Genomic DNA, 27,298 nt, shown 5'->3' with positions numbered 1-27,298 from the left:
TGTTAAGTATATTATATCACCCAGAATAGATTGGGATCCCGTCGCTGCTGCACGCAGTACTGACACTGATCAAGGGCTGAGCTGGGTCCTGCTTCCTGGCTCAGTGCACAGCAGCGCCTCACTCAGGGGCTCTGGGTACGCAGGCTCATCTGTCAAGGCAGCTGTTTGTCAAGGCAGCTGTTTTTTTTTTTTTTTTTTTTTTTTCTCAAACCTACTTCTAGCCTAAGGAAAAAAGGTTTAAAAGTGCTTCATAATTTGGGGTAATATTTCTGTGGAAACTTAGAGATTATTTTCAGCATGTAATACCTTTGAGGCCCTAGTTTATAGGAAAAGAATATTAACTTTGGGGGAGGGGAATCAGTACAGTTTTGACAACACACAGACCTGAAGATACTCTCTTGCTGCATAGTAAACTGTCCACACAACAATGTGTGGTCTCTGGTCTCCTCTGCCATACTGAGCCACTGATCTGGACCAAATCCATATCAAGATAACGTCCACAATTTCACCACACCAGGACATTAGGCAGAAACAGATTGCGAATTCTCATACTGCCCCCAAAGAGAATACTGGAAAAATTAAACAATATATGAGGCCTGGGGTAAATGGCCAATTAGCCTCAAAGACAGCTTGGCCCCAGCAGGGTGTGGCTCACCTGCTGTGTTCCTCTATACTGAATACTAAAAAAATCCTCCCTTCCTCGTCTGGAAGCCAGGAAGAGGCTGCATTACCAAGTCACCTCAGAGTGAACTAGGTGGCAGCTGTCAGATTCCAGCAAGTCAAGTCAGAAAAGTTCCCCTAGGAAAAAAAGACTAAGAAGTACAAAGGACTTTTTCTCAACTCACTTTGCACTTCATTAAAGTCATCACTAGCTTATAAAAAGACCGAGCAGAGCATATCTAGGACCCCAGAGGGTCCGATGACCTCCCTAGAGAGGCAGAAACAGACCATGGCCAAGTCAAATTGTCCCTGCTTCCAGGGCTCCTCTGGGAGAACAGGTGGCCACATCCTGGTATCCAACCTAAGTTGCCCTGAGCTGCCCACCACACCAGGGCAGCACTTCAGGGCCAAACTCTGGGGGATGCTTGGGGGCAGCTGGGAGGCCCACAGGCAGGCTGGATGGAGAGGGCAATGCAGGGGACAGGGAGGAGGGAGGACAATATATTAGCACCTTGGCAGGTGGGAGTGGGAATAAAAACAGATTTAGATAATTAGTAACACATGTGGGGACAGACCACCCAAAATCATTACAGTCATAAGAAATTGTGAATTCTAGGGAAGGGGCTTAAAATTCTTATCAAAATGATACAAAAAGGATGAGGAAATCCTGCACTGAAAAGCCTCATGTTCTTTGTTCTTTGGACCAGACGATTCTATTTCCAAAGGATACACCAGGCAGACCAAGGAGGTACTGTGGGCACAAACAGTAATGTGCATAAATGATGGTACAGAACTGCAGTGAGATGCCCGCAGCAATACCAAGAGACTGACACCCACTACCAAGGAAAAAGGAATGAGCCAGGTGTGGTGGCACACGCCTGTAATCCCAGAAGCTCGGGGGGCTGGGGCAAGAGGATCAAGAGTTCAAAGCCAGCCTCAGCAACTTCATGAGGGCCTAAACAACTTAGTGAGATCCTCTCTCTAAATAAAATTGTGTGTGTGTGTGTGTGTGTGTGTTGCTGGGGATTGAACCCAAGGCCTTATGCATTGCAAGGCAAGCACTCTACCAACTGAGCTATATCCCCAGCCCTAAGTAAAATTTTTAAAAGGGCTGAGAATATGGCTCAGTGGTGAAGCACTGGGTTCATTTCCTGGTACCAAAAAAAAAAAAAAAAAAAAAAGGAATGATTTATTGGTAAGGGAAAAAATAGGAAATATATATACAAACTTTTAAATATGCAGCCTATCTATAAATATAGATATATGTATAGATTTTTATAAAATTGAATGATATATATAATAAATGCAATGGTTAACACCGCATTCTAAATTATTTTAATTTCAATCTTTTGGCTTATCTGAATCTTATTTTATATAGTACTTGAATTTCTAAATTAAAAAAAAAAAAGGAATCCTTTCCCATCACTTTACAAAAAAGAATTTGAGGCCAAAAAGGCTCCACAGGACACTGTTTGCATGGGGACAAAGGAGGCTGACGAAGCCCCCCCGCTCCTGGTGTCCACGTGTGTCTGGGAAGATGAGCTCTGAGCAAGGAAACCAGGTATGACCAGGAGCCCAAAAAATGAGGGGTTCAGAACAGAACTGAGGGAGCTACTCTGGTTGGGTCGAGGTCAGGGACAGGAGCACAGAAGCCAGACTGCAGGGTAGGTCAGGGTAGCCACGCTTGAGTCTGGAGAACATATGGAACATGTAGAACATGCAGGAACTGAGGGCCAGCGTGGCGGGGTCCAAGGATGGGGGCCTGCAGGGACACATGGAAGAAGACAGAGACACCCTCCCAGGCACCAGGGAAGAACTGGGGACACCAAGGCAGGAGGGGGCGAGACGGTGACCTTTACCTAAGGAGCAGAGCTCAGGGGAGGGCCAAGGTGGGCAGAAGAGCCCGAAGATGTGAGCGTGGCAACCCCCACCCACTGTGCACACACCGGACAGGTGCAGGGTCCTGACGACAGCTGGCGAGGGCGACGAGCACCTAATGGTCCTCCCAGGCCGCTGCCCCTTTCTTCCCAGCGTAAAGCCCCAGCTCACCCCGGGACCCCACCTTAAACAAGTGCCCTTTTAGGAACACACTCTGGAGCTAAGACCCTGGCAGGGGCAACCGCCAGCCACCTGACCTTGACCGACTTCCCCGGACTCCGTTGATGCACCTGTGAAGCAGGGATCACATTTTACAGAGGAAGCAATGAGATGAAATATGTAAAAATCCTTAGCACAGTGCAAGGGCTCAAGAAAGGCTGAGGCTCAACGAAAATGATGGGGTTTACTGTCATTTCTCTTTTTTTTAAACCGGAAAGACAGGTGTATGGAGAACCAACTTTCTCTGAATGCCCAGCAGGAGGGGCAGAACGGTCAAATTTCATTCATTTCATGGATCATTTTTAACAGAGACCTTTCTCCCTCCCGGACTCTGTTCTAGGTACTGGGGGGAAAGGGCATAGACAGGTGACATGAATGACAAAAAGGGGACACGCAGTGTGGGGCGGGGGAAAGGATGGCTACAACTTTAACAGGGGCCAGAGAAGGTGAGGCTGCCCCAAAGGAGGGAGGCAGAGGGCAGACGCTCGGCTATCCAGATGTCCAGCGGACGCAGGACACAGGAGGCACTGAATGTGCCCGGGGTTCATCCTCAGCGCTCAGCACAGCAGGGAAGGCAGGACGGAGCAGTGCCCCTGCACTCGGGAACACCAGGGTCACTGCGCAGTGTCTCCTGGACACAGACCCTGGGAGGAGCAGCTCCTGGGGAAGAGGAGGAGCCCCGGGGCAGACCTGTGTGTCCTCTGCCTGCCTTCTGCTCATTGCCTTATTTAACAGCAGTTTGGTGGGAATTCAAGAATGAAAGAGACCAGATCTTTCTGCAAAGGACATTTCAAGGACAAGGGCAGCATCTACGCAATCAAGCACCTCTTTCACGGGAAATGCTGGGTTTCTCAATGTTCCTCTCTCGGAATCTACACAAAACGGCAGCTCTTTCTAATAGGTGTCTCCTGTGTGGGCTTTGTGTCTTTTTCTCCCCCCCCCCTTTTTTTTTTAAACTGGAAAGACAGGGCTTCTGATGTACATAATTTATCCTGCTCACCCAGACAGAGGCAAGTGAGCCAAAATTTTCCTTGACTTCTGGATGCAAATAATACAATACCCAGGTAATAAAAGAAACACCGATGACCCCACTCTGAGACGAGCAGGCAAGTCGGGTGGATCACTGGAGAAGGGTTGGCCACGTTCGGCCAGAGGGCCACCCCAGCCTGCCCTGTTACTGTAGATAAAGCTCCATGGAACTCGGCTTGCTCGTGTGTCTCCTCGTTGCCCGACTCTGTTCTCCCATCAGGAACAGAGTAATTCTGATGGCCTGGGGTATTTACCAGCTGGCCCTTGACAGGAAAAGGCCAAGTTGTTCAACTCTCCTATAGGGAGATGAACCCAGATCAAAAAAGCTTCTTCTTTTGAACTAAAACTGAAAATAATCTGTAGAACTTCATTCTGAAATCATTTACAAAGTGCAAATTTTAAAAAAACGTCTGTTCGGTTATTTGCCTAGAACTACAAATGACATTGTAATTCACTTAGGTACAGAATCTTTTATGTGGTGTGTTTTCAACTATGTCAAAAACTAAGCAAAATTGAATGCTTGCCTGGCTTAGTTCCAAGGCTCAGAAAAATGTTTAATTTCTCTGCAGTTGGTACTTGATGCTGTGTTGCTTTTGCCAGAAAGATGGGTCTGCATCCTCTTCCCGTGACTGGGAGCTTTGGTATCTACATTAAGTCCTTGAGGTGATTATCTTATGCCACCTAACAGTCATTATATACGTACTTATGGAATTACAGCAGCCTTGAAACAAGGTGGGCCACCACACTTACCAGGGACCTTCTGACTTAGTTCTACCTCCACGGACTTTCCCATCAGTAGGTGTTTATCCCAGGTCGAAGGTCTCGTCTCTATTTTCTTCCTTCAGTTTTCCCTCGTGGCCTATTTTGGTTCTGATAGTCCCTTAAATTAGTGCAAAACTGTATTTATGAGTATCTACAATGACTATTGAGTAGCTAATGATTTCACTTAATGCCTTTATTCTGGTTGGTTTTTCTGCGTGAAGCACCAGTTTTCTGAAACACAGTTTCTCACTCCAGAGCTATGCCTCTAACTTCATTCTCAATACACCCTGAGCAATGTCTGCAGGAAAGGTCTTTAAATAGTATGCATTCTCTGAATTACCAAGGTTTTTTTTTTCTTTCGAATATTAATGGGCGGACACTAAAGCAATAAAAAGATTCTTTATCACTTTTCTAAAGAGAAATGTGTCACTGATGACAACTAATCAAATCCTGACAGCCCAGTGTAGGCCACCACCTTTCTGGGCAGGCAAATCTACACTGTCCAAAGGAGACTCGGGATGACAGAGTTGGACCCTGTCACCGGGCTCCAGTCTAACCGGTGTGTCCAACGCTGTGTAGATGGCTCCATCCAGCTGCCCGAGTCCAGACCATCCCAGCCATGTCCACTACCCGTCTCTGCTTCCCGTTCTACTTATAATCCACGTGGGTTCCTTACCTAGAAGTGCACCAAGACCCTCAGCTTTGAGAACAGTTCTTAGAGGCTTGAAAGTCAGTACTCCAGTTCCGTGGGCATCTAAGATCGGCTTCTGGAGTGCCACAGAGCCCCATCCTCTGCTGGCTCCCTCTAGCTGTCATGGTCCACCTCTATATCCTTGGATTCCTCTTGTGCATGGGGGCATGGAATAGTGGGGGCTTCACGGCGACACCCAACAACACAATCCACTTGGTACCTACCCTACTGCTCAACCCCATACAGAGCAAGTAGTCTTTCATTAGACACCATCAGCAGCAGCATGTTCTTGTCGGGGAACCCACAGGACAGACCCTGGGGCAGTCTATCAGCACCGAGCCTACAGCTGTTGAAAGGCCATTCTCCCCAGCCATGTCTTCCCCACCATGGGGGTGGGGGTTGAAAATAAAGCAGAAGCAAACCCAGAGGAAGACACTGCCCCTCTGGGGATGGGATTTTCACATTGTTTTGGAACCAGGTAAATATAAACTTACAAGGGGAGAGCTCGGACCAAACCCAACAAAAAGGTGCTTTCAGACAGAAAAGTTAATGGAGAAATGTTCTCTAACAATGACTGACAAAAATCATAGCTTCACTGTTGCTAGACCCCGAAGCCACAGGCAAGCAGTTCCCAGGGTGAGAACGCTCAGCCTCCAATATGCTGAAGGCCCAGAGAGAAACCAGCCAACCATCCCCACAAAGAAAAAGTGCACTTCTGCACAGATACCTGTGATTTTCCACTTTGGAAAAAAATTTTTGCTTATGTGTGCCCCCAAATATATTTTAAATGGCTAGTTTTAAAAGGTCAGTATTGTACTGTATGATTTTTAAATTATTGGATACTTCAAACTATTGAACCATTAACAGTATTCTAGGACTTATAAACTTCTGCAGATTTCAAATTAAGTGACAATAACTACTGGAAATTTCATTTTAAGTCCATGAAATCTTATTTTTAAAAGTATATATATATATATGTCAAAGCAAAATAAATAAATAAAAATTTAAACAGCCTAACCCAGTTTGTAAATTAAGCTAATCAATCAAACAGTTGTGTCCAATTTTCCAAAATCTTACCCTGCAATTTACCAAACAGAGTTGTTCTACTTTTGAATCAACTCAGGGGTAAATATACCCCTATTCCACACATCTGGTATTTACACACAGACCCCTCCTCCCCTTTCCCCCTACAATCAGCACCACTTTCTCCTTCCAGAATGGTATAGTAGGAAAAATGGTTGGTTGGTTTGTACAGTGGATTAAACCCAGAGCTTCTCATGGAAGACAAGGGTTCTACTACTGAGCTTTAGCCTCAGACCTTTTTTATTTCATTTTGAGACAGGGTCTTGCTAAGTTCCTCAGGCTGGCCTCAAACTGTGATCCTCCTGCCTCAGCCTCCAAAGTAGCTGGGATGACAGGTGTGAACCACAGCTTGGCTTTAGTATCAGAGCTGGGTCTGAACACTAGCTCCAAAACTTACTGGCCATCACACACTAGCCTGACAGGTTTTGGGGTTTTTTTTTGTTTGTTTGTTTGTTTTGTTTTTTTTCCAGTTCTCAGGTTCCTCAGGTCAAAAGGGACTAATAATATCTATTCAACAGGGTTGTGGAGGAAGTGGTTTAAGTGAGATGATGTGTTTAAAATTCCTAGAGTACACTCTGGGCTGTCTCAGCAATCTTGCTCAGCATGCTTACAGTTTACAAAACCACTTCACATATGTGGGTCTTGTTCCATTCCATCGCACCACTGTGAACTACTGCAGAAATGCAACCTCACTCTTTTTAACTGATAGGTGCCCGAGGACTCAAGGGTGAGGGGGACAGTTTTTCTAAAGCCCACTGACAAGTGCACAGGAAACCCCAGCCCTTTGGGCACAAGGCTCCTTCCACTTCATGCAACAGCAAATTCAAGAGCAAACGTCTATTTCCTAGCTAAGTGCAACAGAGGATGACTCCCTTCTGATTAATTCCCCTATCTTTCTCCTCTATCTGCTTTTCAGTGGCATAGTACAAACGTGCTGTCTGGCACAGCATTACGCATGAGAAAATCAGAGTCAACCCGAGGTTGACTCCTAGCCACAGAGATGAGGCATGAGGCCACAAGGGTGTGCTTGCCCATGCTCCATGTGTCCGTCCCCCAAAGAAACCAAGTCATGGTTTCCCTGCCTGGATTTGCTGCAGACAGACTGAATTCTTAAAAGAATTATTTTTTGAGCATTTGAATGTCATTGATACAATTTTTTGCTTCCACAAAGAAGCAGAGGCATGGTGGATGCTTGGCAAACACAGGGCCAGCTACTAAGACTGCCCGGCACTGCATGACACCCCATTACAGAGCCAGGAGAATGGGCAGCCAACGTCTTTGCGTCCCTCCCCATCTTCCACAACCACACTTTGTACTGGTTGCTGTTCCTTCAAGTTGCGTGGCTCAAGGAGGTCTCCCAGGCACTTAGGAAGAAAGGTACGGGGTTAGGCAGGAAGGGCCAGGCCTCCAGACACATCCCCCTCATGCCCAGAAGGGCCTAGGCCTTCATTTCTAATATTCAGCTAAAAATAATGCTTGGAATCTGGTTTCAAGAGAAAAGAAGCTTGGGGAAGAAAAATCATACACATGTAAAATATGTTAATATCCTGGCACCCTTAATAAGGCATGAGTATTTCCAAGGGCTATTTCCATAAGAGAGCAAGATGCAAACTGCATGAGCCTTTAATTAAGAGTTTTAGGTGACTTTTTTTTCCCCCTGGATTTAGGCAATGTAATAGTCAAATCTGTTACATGATTTTAGCATCCTCACTGACAGGGTCTCAAAATGATGATAATCGCTTAAAAAAGCAATGTCGACCATAGAAATATATATTTGAGACTTCACCACTTACTGATCTCTAACATCTAATACTAACTACATAATAGAAATGAAGTAATAAAATTTAAACTAAGACTACCATTATTCTCAATAAGTAGTGTTGCAATTTTGACCAAATTTCTGAAAAATACAAAGTAACTAAAACCCTGTTTCCCTGGAGGTGGCATCAACACTGGGCCTAGGAAAGGTGTGCACCTACAGACACTCAAGCAAAACCAAAAGAAAAGGCAAAGCAACCAAGACAGAGTGGAAAGGGATATTTGTTAAAGCCTCAGCCTTCTATCTAAGTGACCTAAACTCCTCCTTGGGTTACTGGTTTGATAATCGGTCTTTCCAACTCAGCACTCCCATATTAAAGCTTCCTATTCAAGTCCTCCATAGTCAAGTGAGAGGAGAGCAGAGAAGCTCAGCTCCCTCCTGATGTCTAGAAGCACCAAGCCAGGGTGGCCAGGCTGGTCTCCTCTCTGATGACCCTTGATCTTGCAATCGAGTGAACCATGAAGGTAAGGGTTTCTAGAATATTCCAAAGCTAGATGAGGCATGAGATGCAGAAAGATGCAGGACTCCTCAAATCATCCCACATAAGTAGTTTCTAAGCCTCTAGCTATGAAATTCCCAGTCATGCCAATGCCAGACCAGAACCATCTAAGCAGTTACACATCCCAGAGCTTCCTCATCTGACAGCTGTTTTCCAAGAACACTAGAGAACTTAGGTGGCAGCGAAGAAACAGAGAACTCAACAACTCAGCGGGCAGCGAGTCCTGCAGGAAGAGAGATGCACAGGTCGCTGAAGAAGCAACAGAGGAGGTGGTAACAACAAACGGAGCACTTGAGCCACCTACCTCCAGCGTTTCCTTTCTCCCGTTTCAGTGACACATGGAGTTTTTTTGCTGCCCTGGTCTCTGTGGTTATCAAGAGCAGCAGGACTCTGACACACCAGCAGTCTTCACCTCAGCCATCGGAGGTGGAGAAAAGACCACAGTGTGCTCCTGCAGGGAGCGATCCCATCCCAGGCAGGGTGTTTCTGCGACCTCTCCCCCCTCAACCCCTATCTCCAAACACAGTGCCACAGGAGTCGACTCACAGCAGAGACTCTAGAGGAAATTGCCAAATGACTCAGAACAATTGCTCAGAACTTACTTTTTTACAAAAGTGAAAGCAGCTACATTGCAGGGCTGGGATCTTATTAAAAGGTGGGAATCTGCCCTGAGTCACCAAAGGCACAAAAGCAGCCTGGGGACACAAACAGCCTCACTCAGTCTGCACCCTCCAGGTGTCCCTGGCCTGCTACATGCACAAGACTATTTCAAGAAGGGATCAGGGTGCCTAAGGGTGCTCCACCCAGGCAGGCCGAGCGGAGGAGTTTAATGAACACATAACGTGATCCCACCCCTCCCTCTCTTGGACAATACTGAAGATGAGGTGAGATTCAAGGTACCCAAATAGTAGCAAGCCAAAATTAGATCCTAACTATCATTGTAACTCTTATTCCTCAAAAGAAAAGGAGCCACAGAGACTGACCAGGCTAAGTGGCTGAGGAACTTCTCATGATGCCCTTGGATGAGACCTGGGAGCCAGTACTGCCTAAGCACCCCCGAAGACGGGTGTATGTATAAACCACCCTCTCCTAGCCCATCAGACCACCAGACGGCTGCTTATTTTACCAAAGAGGTCTATAAATTTTAGGTTTGGGATCAGCATATATAATCTTGCTCCCCTTTTCTCCCTAAAATCATTTTTTGTTTTTTTTTTTTTGTTTGTTTTTTGTTTTTTTTTTTTTACCAATTACAGAAAACAAAACCTTTTTAAATGCAAAAGCAATGGCACATAAGGTTGCATTAGTGTCAACAATCTGGAGATGTCCAATCACCACCACGGATGTAATCGTTTCTGGTCTCAACCTGATAATTTATTTGCCATCTAGGGGTTGTTTTATGTTTAACACCCCTCAGTGTCTCTTATCATATTAAAAAAAGAAAAGCCTTAATAGTTAAACCCACCCAACCAATTAGACTTGAAAAACCAAAATTCAAGATGCAACTGGACTAAACAAACACAGTGCTTCTCATTGTAGGTACTTGATCATTGATTCTGCAATGTCAATAATACTAAGTCAAGACCAAGGTTGGATGATTCAGACATTTACTCAAAGTCAGAATTATGAACCCAGAGCTCATAGATTTCTAAATGGGAAGTCCGTGGACAAATGTCATGAGACTGGTGACCGCAATGGAATTGCATGCAACTTTTTTTACCATATGAATAAGTGCAATTTTTTGGAGATTCATAGCTTTCATGAATTCATAGCTTTTAAATAATTCTATATTGGTCTGCTCCAAATAATTTCCTAAACAAGATAAAATGCAAACAGCAGAGAGATAAGTATCTTGATCTTTTACCATTACCTTAAAAATCCTGCACCAGCCAGGCACATGGCACAGCCTCCCAACAGCTCCGGAGGCTGAGGCAGGAGGATCTTGAGTTCAAAGCCAAGCAAATTGGTGAGGCCCTAAGTAACTCAGTGAGACCTTGTATCAAAAACAAAATACAGAGAAGGGCTGGAGATGGTTAAGCACCCTTGAGTTCAATCCCCAGTACCAAAAAAAAAAAAAAAAAACTCTGCACAAACCTCAGGGGTTTCAACTTTGGTGAACTGCATGAAAAACAATAGATGATCAGTGCTATTTTAATAGGGTAAGTTTTTTTTTCTTTCTTCTAAGCAGCTTTCCTTCTTTTTGAGGACAAAAAGTAACATTAAGGGGTCAGGGCTGTGTCTCAGTGATAGAGCGCTTGCCTAGCATGTGTAAGGCACTGGGTTTGATGCTAAGCACCACAAAAAAATAAATAAATTATAAAATAAAGTATTGTGTCCATCTACAACTATAAAAATACTAAAAAGAAAAACAAGGGGCTGGGGTTGTGGCTCAGTGGTACAGTGCTCGCCCAGCATGCCTGAGGCACTGGGTTCGACTCTCAGCACCACATAAATATAGATATTGTGTCCACCTAAAACTAAAAAATAAAAATTTTAAAAAAAAAGAACATCAAGGAAAACACTGCATTAGATCAGGTGTCTGGGCAGAAGACAGACAGGAAAAGGCATCAGAGCAAGGCAGAGGCGCTGACCCACTAGAGGTGTGATGGTTTATCCAAGGACCACAAAGTGATTATCAGTGTAAGACTTAGGGCCAAAACCCATGTGTTCTCCCTGCGTCCACCCTCTGTCCAGATGGCTTCCCCTAAGAATATACGGGAACATGCAAATAGAATTTACACCAAGATTAGGATTTGGCTGAAAAATTCAAACTTCGGCACATGCCTGTAGTCCCAGCAGCTTGGGAGGCTGAGAGGCAGGAGGATCACAAGTTCAAAGTCTGCCTCAGCAACTGAGCAAGGCCCTAAGCAACTTAGTGAGACCTTGTCTCAAAATAAAAAGTGGAAAGTGCTAGGGATGTGGTTCAGTGGCTAAGTGCCTCTGGGTTTAACCCCTGGTAGGAAACAAGTAAATCAAACTCCCTGCTTTCTTCTCTCCCCAAAAGCAAAATTATACTGAAGTTTCCATAACTGTCTGTCTATGACCCAGGAAGTCTAGAAAGGAAAGAGATTATAAATACAGGGCGAGGGCATGGACGATGAAGGGTGGAGGAGAGGAATGACACAGGGAATGTGCATGCAACCCCTTCTTGACGCTCATGCAGATGTGCCACCATGAAAGGGGAATGTCACAGAGCCCAGTCTAGAGGCCCCACTCCTCCTGGGTACAGGGAGCTGGCTGGCTACTCTTTGAACTGAACCTTTGACAGGCTTAGAAAGGATGAATGCATCCCTCTCCGTCTCAGATAGGATGGGAGCGAAACTACTGTCCTTGCTACTCCCCAGGAAAGAGCAAGGAGGAGCCTGCATCAGAAATCAATGTGGCACGTGAGTCATTAGGTGAGACTGCCCTGTCCATGAATTGTGCTTCTCTGCTGGGTCGGGTCAAAGCTTGTGGCCTCCTCTCTGGGGAGTCTCCAGTCACTCTCCTGTTAGTCATCCTTCCAGCACCGGAGGAGAGGGCGTAATTATCCCTTCAGCCTTGGGCTGGCTTGACAGCGACTTAATTCCAGAGCCAGGGCTCCACCTGACAAGCCCTGATCCTCTAGCCCACCCCTCGGTGACTCACACCGGCTCCCCAGGCCGTCTCTTTGCAACTTCCCCTTGTTTTCTCCTTCTTCACTCTGATCTGAAGATGATCCTCAGGAACAACTGATTCTCCCCCCACCCCACCCCCAAGAAAAACAGGATGACAGGGAAAGTCTGGAGAAGACTAAGAAAGCAGGGGCTGGAGCAAGACGGGGGGACACTGGAGGCAATGAACAAAGGAGGGGGACGGTGGAGGAGATGGTCCTGTCAAAGCACCTACCCTGGGCCTGGAATGGGAAGGGGAAGGCGGGGATGCAGGACCTGGGAGTCCTTCCAAATTCACCTCATCAGGGCCTCACCCCGCACTCCGATGAGAGGTCTGAAAAGCCGGGAAGGGTACAGGAGCACCAGGTCCCCCAGAGTCAGTGCTCTGGGCTTCCTGCCTGCCCCCCAAGCTCCGGAGTCCCTGCCTTTCAGATGCTCTGCTTCCCAACACCACATTAAATACAGAAAGGACACACCTTTCCACAGTGACTTGCAAACTCACAGCCCGGAGGCCACCCAACCCTAGCCCAGGTCTCAACTTTGAGAAGCCACCTGAGTGAGTTTTAAGACTGCGAGCAGTCATCAGGCAACATCCAGGGGGTGGCAATGCCCAAGTGTCTGGCGCCTGCTGGCCCTTTCTTTAGTTTGCTTCTGTCCACAGACTTGGCAAAGGGAATCAGCGCCATTGCAGGGCAGGGGCAGCGACATAACTAGCCAGAAAAGTCATGAGCAAGACTTCTTCCCCCTGCCTTCCCATCAAATCCCTCCTTTTCCAAGATGAGCTCGCTGCTCCCCAAATGCTTTCCAAGCAGCCACCTGCGCAGGATGTCCGTTCAGAATCCTTCCAACTTCACCACATTGGGTGCATTCACCCTGCTCTCCAGCGAGAGGCCTCAGGAGCTGGAGGGGGTGAAGGAGCACTGGGCCCCCCAAAGAGGCAGGAAGAAAAGTCAGGAGCTGCTGGTTCAAGCACTCTGGTCCTCAGGCCTCCGGACACTTCCAGCTCCCTGTTCACTCACTCCCAGGCCCTCCCCAGCTCCCTGCACTGGAATTTGGGGTTATTCTCTTTCTCTCTTTCTTTCTTTTTTTTTTTTTTTTTTTTTTTTTTGCATTTTGATAGATGAGTGATATCTGCAACCCTGGTGCACATAGTGTGTATGTGATCCTTGATAGAAAGCAGGACGGGACTCCTGGTTCCCTCCGCATGCCAGCCCGTCCTGCCACACCCAGCACAGGAGTAGCATCTGCCTGGCACATCAAGGTCAGACCCAGAAGAACAGGATATTAATATCCTGTGTAGGAAGTTGAGAAAACAAATCCAACTAACTACAATGAGATTAAATGCCCTTCAGAGTCCAATGAAAACCCGGCACAGACTCTTGAAGCAGGTCCACAAGCCTGCCACCAGGTCCTTCCAAAAGGAAGTATGGCAGACGGGTGCAGCAGGTACAAAACTCAGCCCAACATTGTTCCTTGTCAAGACTGTGTCCTCCCAGCCCTCCTCCACAAGGGGAGGAGTGTGCAGGACCCCAGGGGCTAGCAGCACCCCCAGGCTTCCTGAGCATCTCAGTAGTCATGGACTCCACGGCTGAAGGAGGAGGCAGAACTCACACACAGAGCTGTTACTCAATTATGTTCAACTACCCTTCAGAAAAGCTCATCAGTTCATGCCACCATACTGGAGGAAAATTCACTACAAAGCCAGCAGGCCGTGTCCTCATACAGATGACAAAGAGCCAAAGACCCCATTCCTAAGACCTGGCCTCCAGGTCTTTTCATCTCATGAGGCAGTTCAGGAGGATTTCCACTTACTCTAACTCCAAGAAAACCGGGTGGCAGCTAAGACACTTAGGTCATGTGGTCAGATTCATTTCAGTGACATCCTGTTAGCATGCTTATCTGACACTGAATCTCCCAGGTGATGAGGCCGCTGGTTGAATAGAGGGGGAAGGCACTCAAAAAACGGGCACATGGAGATGTTCAGGAGACGGTAACTTACAACTTCATCACCTAAAAGCCGGGTAACTTGCCCGGTCACACAGTGGTAAATCCAGGCAGACAAATTCAGGTTTCCAACCAGACTCAAGACCTCCCCAAAACACTACTGCCTGCAAAGAAAGACTGCCTGGGTTACATCATCAAGCAAGATGGTCACGCTACCAGAGGGCATCGCACCCCAAGTCATCTTTCAGGAGCAAAGCATTTGCTCAGAGAATGCTCTCCCCATCCATTCAAATAGGAATTAGATCCAATAACTGGAATTCAGAAATAGATATGAATAGTTTTAAGAAACTAAAGATGATGATATTAATCTATCAATGGACAGTCATATAGAAAGACTACCGTTTATAAATAAATTATATTTTTAGTTTGCCTTTTTAACAAGAAACATCTTACACCCCAGAAAACCATGGAATAATGCAGGAAACTCAAAGAAAGGTACATACATGGAAGTGCTGGAAAACTAACCATGTAGTCCAATAATCTTTTCCTATTCTTTTAGCTTCTTATATATGCAAGCCCTTCCAAGTAATTCATGTAAAAGTCTGAAAAGGTTGGGCTAAGTGGGTGGGCAGGAGTTAAATATTAAATGCCAGTTATGTTCACACTATGTACAAAAAACCTAACCATTAGTGTGCATTCTTTTCTTCTACCTTGAAAAAATAAACAGGACAAAATATAACTTAAACATGATTAACTTGCAAAGAGCACAACACACGGTTGTCATGCTGTATATCTCCAGATTCTCAATGCTCTGTTCTATCAACACAACGCCTACAAACTGCAAAAATAATCACTGCCAAAGCTACACGAGGTGATTACATAAAATTCTTCTAAAAAGCTGCAAAATTATTTAATCGGGAAGAGCTAAATGAAAAACTCTGCTTACCTGGTAGAAAACGGGCTTCATCTTTGCGGATTTTCTTTCACAACCTTAAGTCCAGTGCAAGTGTGGGCTGTGTTCCCAGATTTTATAAGCAGAAAATTATTTGCTACAAGTGAATTCTTCCTTTCTCTCTTTTCAAACACATTTTACAGAGTAAATATGTTCCTAGTCTTTTCTGATAATCTGTCTCTGACAAAACAATTTCTGAGATCAATTCAAAGACCTAAGAATGAGAAGGGGAAAAGTTGACCAGGCCACAGAACTAGCGTACAAAGAAAGTTCTCGTACCCTCAGCCATCGAGAGAGCTCAGAGATTACTGCCGGAATACCTTGTGGAAGGAAAACAGTATCTTCTCATCTGCATAATAGCCTGAGACATTTTTCGAGTCAAATCAACTTTCAAGGAAGAAAATCATTTAAGCATGCCCACAATTGGATCAGAATCTACACCCAAGAAAATCCACACCCTCCTTTACTTACATGCTGTACATAAAAGAGAGAAGTTCAAAGGAAACTGCTCCCTCTGAGAGAAAGGATCACATCCAAGTCGGCTGCAGGGAGACGGGTAAGGCACGTCCTCTCCCGCTCTCATCCCCAGGCAATGAAATGAAAAAAAATCCCAAACTGTTCCTCCCAGTCACATCCACAAGGACATCCTAGCACCACCGCCCTCTTCCTCCAAAGCAGCCAAAGCAGTGACTGGGGAAGGCTCACCCTCTTCCTCTAGATGCCCACCCCACACTGTGAGCCTGCCTGCCTGGAGAGGCACCAGGTTATGGCAGACGTGGAGACGGCAGAACCACCAAGTGCTACGTCTTCAGAGCCAGTGCCAAGTCCGTGGGGGGACTGCTTCACACACCTTGAATTCCCACGACAAACCCAAAACTCTTTCACCCCCTCGCCTGAAGAAAAGTTGTTTATTCCTTTCAAACTCCCAACTATTATAATAGCATATGCTAATTGCTAACAATACTGGGGGTGGGGGAAGAATCCCCCACCCAGGAGAGGCTGACAGGGTCACACAAAGAGCGGTGACAGTAATAGGCACCCTTAAGGAGAGAGAAGGCAATCAATTATGAACCATTTGCAGAAATTGCCGGGCTGTCAAAAGCCCCGGTTACAGCTGTGCTTCATCAAGCCAGGCTTCGTTTGATTTTCAATGGAAATTATTCCTTATTATCGAGTCTAGAATACTTGTTAGTAAAATATCCCAAATGGCCCAGGTTCAACCAGAGTCTAATCTGAAAAGAAGTTAATGACCCTGAGAAGAACCAGGAGCAGGGGCAGGACTTCTCCTTAAGAGCGACCCTGTCCTGCGGGCACCTTATAGAGGACAGTGCCTGGGGGCATCCTGAGGATCTGCTCCCCGACATTGGGCATCAAGACACTCCCAGCCACCATGTTAAACAGAAGAGGACTGCTTTCAGACACAACAGTGTTCCTAGGAAGTTAGAAAGGTATAGAAGAACATATTTTATCATTAAATTTGAAACATACTTTTCATTTATATCCATCTCAATTATTATTATTGGTGCCATTTGATTCTTTTTCCCTAAGAAACAAGGAACACATCAACCACTCAGCATTTCCCTAAGTGTGTTAATATCTGAAAATACAGGAAGGTGATTACCATACACTTGAGAGGAATTTTGCAGCAAATGATTAATCTCTTCACACAGGCTGAGTGTCCCCAATCCAAAAATCTAACATCCAAAATGCTACAAAATCCAAAACGCTTTGTGCACCTGACTTGATACCCCGAGTGGAAAATCACACAAATGACTTCATGTGGGGGGTGCAGTCAAAACATAAGCACCCTAAAAACACAGCATAAAATCACTTCCAGCAACTGTGTATAAGGTGATATGAAACAGAAGAATTTCACATTTAGAATTGGGTCCCAGCCCCAAGATGCCTCAAACATATAGTGCAAATATTTAAAATTTGAAAATAGTCTGAAATCCAAATTCTTTTGGTGTCTGGAATTCTGGATAGGGGATAGTTAACTGATACTCTCCTTCAATAGGTTCTCTCTCCTGTGTTCTTTGGTAGGTATAAAGGTATGCATGAATGCATGTATTTGCACTCTCCCTTCACCATGAGTAACAATGGAGATGAGAGCTCAGATCACCCCAATTCCAACCTGACCACAGCTTTCACTGCCCTTCTAAATTCCTAACTGATGCTCCCAGGTTGACTTTATAATTGCTATATCTTCCGCAGCCACTGTCACTGAATAGTTGGAAATAGCCTTAACATGCTAACTTTCCACATATCTATTTTATTGAATCTTAAAATACAACAAATTTGGGGTGGGGAATTAATTTCCTTCCTAAGAACTTCAATGTGTAACTCAAGCAGATTATCACAGAGAGAAAATCATTATCCTTGATGGCGTTGAGTGATTTCCCCCAGCTGCCATGCTGTGCCCGTGCCTCCTGGGCATACTTGCTTTAAATAGAGCACCTCATTTCATGAGTGTTTCAGGAATGTTTGCTTTCTTAAAAAAAAAAATAAGGCAAAGAAACTTATCTATTTCATGCTCTAGGAGCAATGGCTTCATAAAAAAATATTGATGAATATTTGCTATAATATTGGTTTCTAAAAGCAAATAACCCACCAGAGATAGAACAGGAATAATACTAAATATGCTGATGGACTTCAGTTTAGGAGAAGAAATTGCATCCTGGGGCCATGAGCAGACCCTGAGGAATTGGCAGGGAAGGGTAGAGAGCTATGGCAGGAGGCAGGCAGGGAATGGAGAAAAGGGGAAGGGAAGAGAGGAGGAGGGAGGCTGGACACCAGGGAGTGACCACTCTGAAGGTGCAGGCTGTCACCTGATGTGCCCTTCATAGTGGACATCACTACCCACAAAGGGCGTGCCACATGGCTCAGCCATGGAGACTGCCACCCAGGGGCTGGCTCCTGGAGTTGGTCTAAGCCCGAATGGCATGCATTCCCACTTTGGACTGACTGGAGGTAACTGCAGGCAGGTGGGGCGTGGCTGGAGGAGGTGGGTCACTGGGGGGCGTGGGATAGAAGGGTTCACCTTCCCTGTGGCCAGCCCCCTTTCCCTCTTTGTCTCTCTCTGCTTCCTGGCCACCATGAATGGTGTGGCGGGTCTCCTCCACCACACCCTTCCCCACGATGTTCTGCCTCACCTTGGTCTACACATCTGAATCTGTGAGCCAAAATAAACTTTTCCTCCTCCTAAATTGTTCTGGTCAGGTATTTTGGTCAGTGATGCGAAGCCGACTAGCATACCTATTGCTGCTCGTATTTCCTCCATTCATATTTCGTATTTAAGAGAAAAGCAACTAATACAAAACAGTTATAATTTCAAAATCGAGACTGGATTTTAAGATACATCATGTCAGACCCCTTTTGAAAGTAGCCAACTACAAACAGTTAAACCTGCAGGAAAAGAAGGGACTGTAACAAGAGCCACTGGGGACGTTGAATAAACTGGACCCCTGGTAAGTGGCTGGTGGGGCATAAGAGGGGGCAGCGCTGTGAGGACTAGTGGGGCTCTTCCTCAGAGCTCAGCAGAAAGGCCTCCAATCAAGCAATTCCACTTCTAGGTGTATAAGTGAAATAATGGAAAACAAGCATTTCAGCAGACATTTATGCACCACCATTCGCCACAGCCTCGCTCACCGATAACCAAATGACAGCACCAACCCAGGCACCTATCAACAGATGAGTGGGCAAACAAAATGTGAGCTATACAGGCAGTGGGATATTATTCAGTCTTCATAGGAATGAAAATCTGACACAGGCTAAAACATGGGTGAACTCAGATGCAGTGAAATCAGTATCAGGAAAAAGGACACACATCATCCCACTAATCTATGAGGTACCTAGAATGGGCAACTGAGAGACGGTATGACAGAGGCTACTAAGGAGGTAGGGTAAGAGAGGATGGCGAACGACTCCTCCTTGGGCAGAGTTTCTGTGTGGATTAAAAGATGGATGATGAAGATGTTGTAAAACTGAACATGCTGAAGGCCACTGAAGTGTATGCTTGAAAATGGTGACAATGACACATTTCATTTTATGTAGTTTTTAATCAAAACAATAACACGAAAGCATTCCAAAAATGGCTTACCTTTGACCCTCCCACCACGGTGGGCAGGGCGGAGATGAGGGGGGTGGGGGGAATGTAGAAAGGAACAGAATAGTGATTTAACATGGCTTTCGGAACACCTGAGTTTAGGACTTCCTTGTCAAAATAGCTAAGCAAAACCATCATAATGTAGGAATGGTACCGTTCGCTGCTCCCTTCAATATCATGCCAAGGTTCTGCTTAAAGACAATGGCTCCCATTTGTACTTAACACTTAAAAAAGTAAAAAGAAAATATATTCTTTAAGGGGAAAAATAAGTTTGTACCAGGGACAGGATGAGTCTACCTCCCCTTTTCCCATCTCAGGTAGAGGTTCACCCCGGCCTGCCTGGCTCTCGGTTTGTGATTGGGGCAGTTTACCCTGAATGTCTGCTCCATCTTCTCCCTGTGCGACGCCTGGTCCAGGGTGCCATCGGTCTGACTCCTCTTCAGACCCGTGGTGATGTCAGGAACATTGCTGAAACCTGCAGGGGAAAGTGACAAAGACATACATGACTTTGGCCACCTGCAGCCAGACAGAGTAGACTGGCTCAGGGAAAGAACACTGCCCGCAACCTAGAGGGACGCTGGCAGCAGTCCTTCACAATCCTGAGGTCTGAGCATGCACACAGCTGGCCCTCTGGAACACAGCTGGGCTCTCACTGAGGAAGCAGCATCTTCTGCTTATTTTGGTCAAAGGTGCCCGATCAAAATAATGACTTACAGCCCTTGTCACTCTTCCCGTTGCTGTGCAAACTGTATTTCACCAAGCTCTGATCTTACACAGTTTATTTGGATAAAGAATCCAACAGCAGTGACCTCTGTTGATATGCCTCTATTTTTGGCTAAGAGAGGGCAAAATTACCAGAAATCTCTTAGAAAAGTAATAGTGTAATATCATAGACACTTTGCAATCCATTTCTTGCTCACCTGAAAGAATAATTTTTTAGGCATCAACCATGATTTCACCCTAAACTAAAAATATTAGACCATATCCTGTTAACTTCTAGAGGAAAGGTAAAGGGGTAATTAGCAGTAGGTAGAGCACACGGCTTCCCAGGCTACAGCTACACACACCCACCTCTCCACTGTTGGAGTTAACCAATTCAACAGAGATGGAAAGACCTGCCTCTACACAACACAGCAGAGGCTTTCCTTCAGTGCTGGCATTTGACAGGCACTCCCATCACCTAGGGGAAATCGGAAGGCTTCTGATTCCAGGCAGCTAAGCAGGAAGCCTACCAGTTGCTGGAGCCCAAACGACATGGGCAAACTTGCAAAGAAACTGTCCAGCATGCCTGAGGCAGGCAGTGTGGTCTCTGGAAGACCTTAAGAAGCCCTGAGAGCCCTAGGAGGTGGACAACAGATGGGTAGGGATGATACTACCCTATCCGCACTGACACTACCGATCACTCTACAGGCACTTACTTATAAGATAGGGTGGGCGTGTCCAGAACGCATCTTAATGAGCTACACAGTTCTGCAGCTCTAATTTCTTCTTCCCTTTGCCTCTTCCAATACCCTGATCCCACCCATAAAAAGATCAGATAATCCAAGTCACACTCGAGTGATGTTAGGGTAGAGCTAAGTTAGTCTAGATAAGGCAGAGCTCATCACAAAGGCTGAGCGGTCCTGGCCTCGATGCCAGACCCACGCTCTGGCAAGCAGACTGAAGCGGGTAACCAAGGCCCTCCAAAGTGGCCAGCCAGCGCGCCTCTACTGCAGTCACCATGCTCTCATGGGAGACCAACTAGACCCTTCCCAGGAGGAAAACAGTCCTCCTTCCCGTGGGCTCGGCACAAATGCATCTTTCTGTCCATCCATCCATTCAAGCCACACTTCTTGAGCACTACCTGCTTTTCTAGGCACTGAGGCAGGTGCTGGGGACACAAAAGTAAGACAGACAGTCTCCAAGTCTGCTTCTGGGAGAGGTGGCTGGCAGAGGCAGGATGGGCAGGGTTATGAGCATGACACAGCAACACAGATGACATGAGCAGTCTGAACAGGGACGAGCGGGGATGCTGGGCAAGAGAGTCCTCCTCCCTGGGCCTTAGAAGACATCACCAAAAGGGGACTCCTGAATGAAATCTTTAAATCTGGGGGATCTGTCTTAAAGGGGAAGGTGACTTTAAGACAGGGGACAGGGGCTCTAGGAGTGGACACAGCTGGGTGAAGATGGACAGCAGAGAGCAGGCAGGACCAGGAGCTTGAGTGTGGCTGCAGCAGAGATTGGGGCAGGGAGGGGAGGCAGCCTGGGACGGCAAGACCTTGCAGACAGACAGATGGGAAAGTCACAGAAATGCTGCAGGTACAGGGACAGGATCCAAATGGACACAGACTAGAGTAATAACAAGAAAGTGAGTGGAGGTAGAGAGTTTGAGGAGGCGGATGCCATGGGTCTCCTCTTTGTCACCTATTAAGTGACACAGAAAAGAGAGGTATTGAGGGAGATGCCTGGAGAGAACCTGGAAACACTACGGCAAAGGGGCAGGGCCCTTGAAGGAGCTACCTGTCTCCACAGGGAATCTGAGGAAAGCAGGAGACTGTCACGCCAGCCGGTGCAGAACCACGTCACCTAGGTTATGGAACCACACCTGCAATATGGCTGCCTTCACCTTACAAACAAGGAGCTTGGCATTTCCAAAGAGCTCACCAAGCCCAGGAACCATGGCGCAGTCCACACACGCATTCGTTCCTGATGGAGATGGCTGTGGCACCCACTATGTCACCAGCAGGCACCAAAGGCTGGAGATACCAAGGGGAGCGAGACCTTGAGTCCCATGAAGAGTCAGGCATGGCGAGGGCATAAGGAGCTTGGGAGCCTGCAGTGCCAGATGGACGCTAGTGAAAATAGCACGGGAGCTGTCACAGCAGGTGCCAGGCAAATTCTGAGTCATTCATCGAGTTTATGTACAAAACTTTGAAACTAAAATGTAGGAAACTCCCTGAGCCACTGTTTCTTACAGAGAGAGACTCATTCAGGTTCTGAAACCGCATGCTTCAAGCAAGCAGGAGAAAAGGTGGGCATTGACCTGGGAACAGATTTGAGACCCTTCCTGTCAGAACCCAGCACACCTAGGACAAAGGCTGAGCTACAGTCCATGAGACTCCCCTAACATCTTCATTGCCCTCAGCTTCAGGGAGCTTTGCTGGGCTCCTCTGAGGCATGAGCCTGGGCAGGATGGCCTCGGGAACCAACTCCTGGGACCCAAGAGGCAGCTCCGGACAATTTCTGATATCTCCAAGACAGAAAATTTCAGAACAGTCCACCACCCAAACTTCACAGAGGCATCTGCAGAGGCCCTGTGGTGACCAGCAATGTGCCAGAGCTGTCCTGGAGACTGACAAGGCACAGGGAGAGGCAAATTCCACAGTGCCCATGGCTGCCGACCCAGTTCCCAGAGTCTAATCTTCACCAGAATCCACATTCCTGCAAAAGGAGCAGGCCTGAGTGTTCTTTCTAGAGGAGAAATAAATAAGGAAAAAGTACATTCTGGAAGGATGGAAGATTAGCTATAAAAAGGGTGTAAGCTGGTGAGATCCGAATGCTTACTTACAAAGCTGATTTAAACAGGCATCCTGTCCTGGAGAGAGGTGTCTACATAGCCCCACTTACATTCCACCCACATCCTGAGCATGGGCTGCTAACAGGAGTAAATATATCCTACAAAAAAACTGGCTTCCACCTGGCAGAGCCTTCTCATCAGGATGCATATACTGTGACGTGTTCCCAGAGCTCTTCATTCCTTGGGGATAACATGAAGCATCCGCTTCCTGCCCTCCCCACACTCAGCATCATGAAGTTCCAGTGTCCAGAAACCCCTATTTATATAAACATAAATTTATTTATATACAACTGTAAATCAATTTAAAAGAAGAGAAAACCAAACTGTAAACTCAAGAGAACTATTTCTCTCTGTTAGATATACCCTTTGTCTTTCTCATCTTATTCCCTGTGGAAATTAAGTTTGGGGTGAAGTCCTGCAATTTGAAAACCTAATAACATTTAATGTGGCCAACGAAAGTGTCTATTTGGTAGCTGACTGAGCATGGCGGCAGTGTTCTGGGTTATGGGATTAGCTCCCATGTGGACCCACCTGTTGGATTTATCGATTCCCCCACCAGAGCTAGGCACTGAGCACCCACCAGGTGCTAGATCAGGTGCCACAATGAGCCCAGGCCCACCCATCTTTCTCATTTAATAAACAATTATTTTGTAGAGATGGATGACAGGCAGGCAGGTAGGCAGGCAGGAAAAACGAGCCCTGCGCTTCCATATAGACAACCGAGGGGGAAACACGAGGCTTTAGGTATGACACACCTCGTAATTCAGTTTCCTCTTGAACAATGCGTCAGTACCTACCCTGTTAGTGCCACTGTCACCAAGTAGCTGGCAACCTCAAATCCTGTACAATTAAAGGGCAAAACCTGTGTTAAACTAACATCCTGGGTACCGACTTTAAAATAGAAACATCAAGAAATGTTAAAGTTAAGGTCGTCTCACCCACACAGCGCGTAATCTTGAATTCAAAGTTATACAGTGACATCACTTTCAATCTAGTCTAGCGGGGGGGGGGATGTGCAGGAGTGCAGGCTCTGCTGTCTACCGTCCCTGCCAGATAAGAAGCATCAGTACACTCCGAGGCTAACTGACAGGAACGGGGGAGCTCCCTGGGAAGCGTGGCGTGGGGAAGCCCGGGAGGGACTTGGTTGCAGTGATCTCCCTGCCAACATCCCACCTGCAGCCTGGAACTGTAGGCAGCTTGCATGTTTGGGCCACCTGATTGTGGCCAGCCCAGGATCCCATCTTGCTGGCTGCCTCCTCCCTACTCAACTAGGTAGCAAGAGATTGGCATGAAAGTTCTTCCCAGGCCTTGGGCACCACCAAGGGGCTGCCAGCAGACCCCAGAGAGCCCAGGTGCAGCTGTCAGGGAAGGGAGGCTCTCTGCCACAGGAGCAGCCAGGGATGCGCCTCCTGAGGACAGTCTCAAGGATTCTGGTCAAAAGTCTGAGAATGCCTCCTGCATCCTGGGGGCAGCAGTTATAAGAGAAATTGAGGCGATCGACTTCTGTACCAATACAAGATGAGAGAACATTTGTTTTTTCTTCTGGGGTTACACTTTTTGAGGAATTAAGGTTCCTAGTTGTTATGATGCGACCGTGTCCCCCAGAACTCGTGTTGAAGAGTCGGGTCAGACTTCCCTGGGATTAGGCTGCAGGCGGGATGCCAGCAGGGATGCCACCAGCACAGCACTGTCCCCAGGGTCAGTGCTGGGAGACGGGGCCTAATGAGGGGCTCCGGCAACCAGATTAATGTCACTGTACAACAGGCTCTGGGGGGTGGGTCACGCCCTCCCTTCCACCTCCTGCCATGGGGGAATGCAGAGCGCAGGCACCATCTGGATCAGAATCGCCAGACCCACCAGTGCCTCAGGGTGGGACCTTCCAGCCTCCAGAGCTGCAGCCAGGGAGGTCTGCCCAGAGATCACCCCACCCGAGGTGTTTGTTACAGTAGCACGAACAGAATAAGACAGGAGCCGTGGTGTCAAGAGAAGCTCCGCTTCCCTCCGTGAACTGAGGATTCCTGGGACAGCGAGGAAAAGGCCGGGCCAGGAGACGGGGAAAATTTTTTTTTTTTTTCCCCTGGTGCTGGGAATTAAACCCGGGGCTTCATGCATGCTATGCACATGCTCTACCACGGACGCCCTGGAAGCTGTTTTTCAACTGTTTTTTCGATGTTTCAAGGTATATATTATAGCACACTGTTTGTCAATACTATCAGATCCAGAGCCCCCTTTTTGATACTATATGCTTATACTACCCTGAAATAAAAATCACATTTAATATAATCTACCTCTACATGTGTTCTCATTAAAACAAAATATACACACCCACAAAAAAAAAATATGCTGTCCTAGCAGTAACACAGGGAGAAAAATATATGAAAAGTAATTTTTGATTTTATAAATATGTGTTTCAATGTGCAAAGAATGGACCCAACCACTCCAGAACCCCATGTGGAAGTGGCCCACCGTGAACACTGCAGAGAATCACAGCCACAGAGTCATGCTCTGTCACAGATCACCCACAGCCAGGTGTCCTGGAGGTCACCATCAGGACTCAATTTTCCAAAGAGGGGAAAACTCTATGCAAAGTTCTGAACAAAACAAAGGACATGCTTCCCTTGACTTGTTGGTCTGTTGCACTTCTAGAAAATTCAAAGCACCTTCCAGCTGTGGGGGAAGCTGGCTCTTGGCTCAGATCACTATGCACACGTATCCCCCAAACCAGACCCACAAACTTCCAAGACGTCATGTGGTTGGCAATGCCACCTTCTCTGGGACCTGCCTCTGCCTCTCCCCCTGGCCAGGGCCTCAACTTTCTCTCTGGGAGAGTCCAGTGGCATCAGAGAACCCAAAATGCACCAAAAGCACCCAGCTGAGAGCAGCAACCCACTGAGCATTAGTGTCCTTGCCCTGCAAGCAAGAGAAAGAATGCTCACTACCACAATAAAAATACAACATCCAGACAAGCAACACATCATGTTCAGTTGGACCTCTCATCTGAGGTTCAAAAATAGAATCATTGATTAAATCATCAATCCTTAGAACCCCCCCTCTGATGTGAAAATCAGGATACGCTTCCATAAAGAAAGTGGAAACAAGTTTTAAATGATATCAAAGAAGCTAAAAGTGAATTCCAAATGGTTTAAGTTTTCAATTACATAATCCACTGTGGCATTGGTCACGCATCAGTGACTAATACTTAATTCTACTATGTTCTCACATTTAGATAACATAGTTTGTGTGAATTCTGCTCTTAATCTATTTGATTTTTCAATTTCTTAGAATTTCCACTGGGCAATTCCATAAATGAACAGCTTGTAGAGAATCAAAGAAAGTTAGATCAGAAAACAAACCTAGAAATTATTCTGATTTCTTCCTTCCTTTAAATACAAGTGCAGTTTTAAGAGAAGATAAATATCTTGCTAAATCAAAGTCCAGTTGAGGAATATCAACATTTTCTAAGTATAAATTTAAACCTCTTGTTCAGTTCTCCAAGCTTCACCCGTTGCTACAAAACTCTGCATAAATGCTCACAACATGGTTATGGTACAAAGAGCACACTGAACAGTGAGTTCCTTTGCAAAGAGGCTTAGAGCCTCCCAATTTTTAAATTTAAATGTGCAAACTGGGTGCAGTAATGCTTATTTTTAATTAATACTGATTTCCCTGAATTCTATTCATGCTCTTACTTTAAAATGCAGTGGTTGGTGACACCTTTCACTAATGACATTTGCTGCACTCTGTCACACAGGCAAATCTCTCTTATCAGTGGGCAAGACACAATGAAATAAATCTGTTTAAATGAAATCCTGGAAATAATAGATGAACTGTTCTGTGAGAGAAAAACAACTGATTTGGCCACAAAGTTAATCAAATCCTAAACTGTACTGTTAACCAAAAGAACACCAGTTAAAATTACATCCTCCAATATAGATAAAAATCAATCTGACCTTATCTAGGACTCTGCATTCTTCTTCTTCTTGAGGCTAGGAAACTCAAAGGAGAAGACCAAATGTCATGGTCAAGTTTGCAGAGAAGTAAATTCTATCATAGCATAAATACCATACCAGAAAAAAAAAAAAAAGGAAATTTCAAAAATCTCTCAAGTTCACTTAACCTGAGGTCACAATCCAGTTGATGATGTTCTTGACAAAGCCAGTTCAATTTTGGTGATAAACGGAGGGAAATGCCAGTAGAAAATGTTTCTTAATAACAGGCCGCCATGATTGGATTCACTATCTTGTGATAAATACCCTTAGAGTCAAAAGAGGAGCAGGAGCTCGGCAAGTGCCATCAGGGTAGGAATGTGCTGCCGGTCACCTCCCTGGCTGACTGCAGCATACAGCTCCTCTGAGGACCGTGGCAGAAGACTCTGGATAACACCCACATCCTTGTTCTACAGGCAGCTCTGGCTGTGACCCAGGCAGAGTATTCAGCCCCCCAAAAAGGAGAACCTCCCACTTTCCCTCATC

The 27,298-nt window shown here is 46.2% G+C and overlaps 1 protein-coding gene across 1 annotated transcript in view; it reads right to left on the bottom strand.

Annotated features, from left to right (window-relative positions):
• Positions 1 to 27,298, bottom strand: part of TIAM2 (TIAM Rac1 associated GEF 2) — a 320,913-nt gene that overhangs the window by 19,025 nt on the left and 274,590 nt on the right. The window contains 1 exon segment of the mRNA XM_081294660.1: positions 19,642 to 19,745. Coding sequence (XP_081150786.1) covers positions 19,642 to 19,745 — 104 coding nt within the window.

This window comes from Spermophilus citellus (genome assembly GCF_964194105.1).
Source record: "Spermophilus citellus genome assembly, chromosome: 5".
NCBI lineage: Eukaryota > Metazoa > Chordata > Mammalia > Rodentia > Sciuridae > Spermophilus > Spermophilus citellus.
Note: the sequence above shows the minus strand (reverse complement) of the source record. Positions and strands in the feature narration are given on the sequence as shown.